At 45.2% G+C, this 2,125-nt stretch overlaps 1 protein-coding gene across 1 annotated transcript; it reads right to left on the minus strand.

Annotated features, from left to right (window-relative positions):
- Positions 1–223: 223 nt before the first annotated feature.
- Positions 224–1,213, minus strand: LOC104677678 (olfactory receptor 6Q1). The gene has a single exon (XM_010382790.1). It carries the CDS (start codon positions 1,194–1,196, stop codon positions 243–245), a length of 954 nt encoding a protein of 317 aa, XP_010381092.1. The 5' UTR covers positions 1,197–1,213; the 3' UTR covers positions 224–242.
- Between the last annotated feature and the right edge of the window lie 912 nt (positions 1,214–2,125).

Consider the following 2,125-nt stretch of genomic DNA (forward strand, 5'->3'; position numbering starts at 1 on the left):
CCAATCTGTGAGCATGGAATGTTTTTTCATTTGTTTGTGTCATCTCTGATTTTTTTAGCATTGTTTTGTGGTTCCCCTTATAAATATCTTTCAATTCCTTGGTTAGTTGTATTCCTAGGTATTGTATTTTTTGTGGCTGTTATAAATGGAACTGCATTCTTGATGTGGTCTCAGCTTAAACGTTATTGACCAACCTGTTTTTAAATATCCAAGGCAAGGAAACTGTGTTCCCACTTGCCTCCTCACTGTCCCTTCCAAAACTTGAGAGAAAAGACTCGATCCAGAGCTCCCTTCACTTCCTTGTTCCTAAGACTGTAGATGAGAGGATTAAGCATGGGCGTGACAATAGAGTAGAAGACAGATACCACCTTGTTGAAGTTGATGGAGGAGGTCACCTTGGTCCGGACATACATAAAGAAAAGAGTGCCATAGAAGAGGCTCACCACAGTCAGGTGAGCTGCACAGGTAGAGAAGGCCTTCCAGCGCTCAGCAACTGAGCGGATGTGCAGCAGTGTCCAGACAATGTTGCCGTAGGACACGGCAATGACCATAGAGGAGGCCAGTAGCACAGCCAGAGACACCAGGAAATCCACAGTCTCCTTCCAAGTGACATCTGAGCACGACAAGGCTAGCAAGGGTGAGGCATCACAGAAGAAGTGGTCGATGACATTTGGGCCACAAAATGTTAGCTGAGACATGAGGTAGATTGGCAAGATGGGTGTGAGGAAGCCTACCAGCCAACAAGCAGCTGCCAGACGGATGCAGGTGCCCCAGGACACCAAAGCCCCATAGTGGAGAGGCATACAAATGGCCACATAGCGATCATAGGCCATGGCAGCCAGTAGGAAACACTCAGTTGCCCCAAGGAAGGTGAAGATGAAGAGCTGGGACAGGCAGCCAGCATAAGAAATATTCTTGCCACCATCCACCCCAGTAAAACCAGCCAGCATCTTGGGCACTGTAACAGAAGTGTACCAGATTTCAAGGCAAGACAAGTGTGTCAGGAAGAAATACATGGGTCTCCATAGTTGGTGGTCCAAGCCCACCACTAAAATGATGGCCAAATTCTCTACCAAGGTGAACAGGTACATGGTGAGGAAGAGTATAAAGAAGAGGAGGTGTGCTTCATGAATGCCAGCAAAGCCCATCATGACAAATTCAGTTACCTGGGTCCAGTTTTTGGTATATGGCTGCATCTGTGGCAGTGAGAGCTCAGCAAACTCACAGCCTCATAGACAGTGAAAGCTCAAAGAGAACCTGTGAGGTTGGAGGATGTTGTACTAAAATGCCCTTCACTTCAGAAGAAAAACATGATGTAAAGACCCTGTTCTTACCCTCAAAGAATTTACAGTACATGAGGGACATGAGAAAACAAATAATATTAGTACAAAATGAAATGCACTGACTAAGAATAAGACAGGGTACTATGGGCAGAAATAGCGGGGAAGCTCAACCAGTCTTGAGAAATCTTCCTGGAGGGAAGACTGTCTAAAGCTGAACCTGAAAAGGAAGTATAAGTTAGTGAAACAAAAGATAGAGATAGAGAGAAGACATAGCAAGTATAAAATTCCAGACACCAGAGAGGAGACTGTGCATTTGGGAAATTTCAAGTAGAGACAGTTTACCATAGAATTCAACAGCTTGATTTCCCAAGCAAGCATACCTGGCTTCAAATAAAAGAGAACCCAACAGAGTTGTTGTGAAAATGTAAGTTAAATAATTCCTGTAAAGCACTTAGCATCATGTTTGAGTCAAAAATGTCAAGGGGGAAATCTACATGTTGACTTCTCCTGGAATAATATAGGAGAGAAAATGACTGTTTCTGAGCCTGAGGAGTAGGCTGGGACACCATGAAGGGCCAGCAACCAAATCAAGGGAAAGGAAAAAGCTGAGCTTCAGTCTAAAGGCCACAGGGAGCCTTTAAGAATTATAAGCAGAGAAGCAATGCTATTCTTTTTACCCCTTAGAAGGGGCAGGTTTGGAGGGGAACAAGGTAAGAGGCAGAAGCTGGGCACGGTGGCCTACGCATGTAATCCCAGCACTTTGGGAGTCCGAGGCAGGCGGATCACCTGAGGTCAGGTGTTCAAGATCAGCCTGGCCAACATGGTGAAACCCTGTCTCTATT

This window comes from Rhinopithecus roxellana, chromosome 15, assembly GCF_007565055.1.
Source record: "Rhinopithecus roxellana isolate Shanxi Qingling chromosome 15, ASM756505v1, whole genome shotgun sequence".
Classification (NCBI taxonomy): domain Eukaryota; kingdom Metazoa; phylum Chordata; class Mammalia; order Primates; family Cercopithecidae; genus Rhinopithecus; species Rhinopithecus roxellana.

Bases quoted from the DNA above. Each gene is read 5' to 3' on its own strand.
- LOC104677678 (XM_010382790.1), bottom strand. From the start codon at position 1,196: ATGCAGCCATATACCAAAAACTGGACCCAGGTAACTGAATTTGTCATG.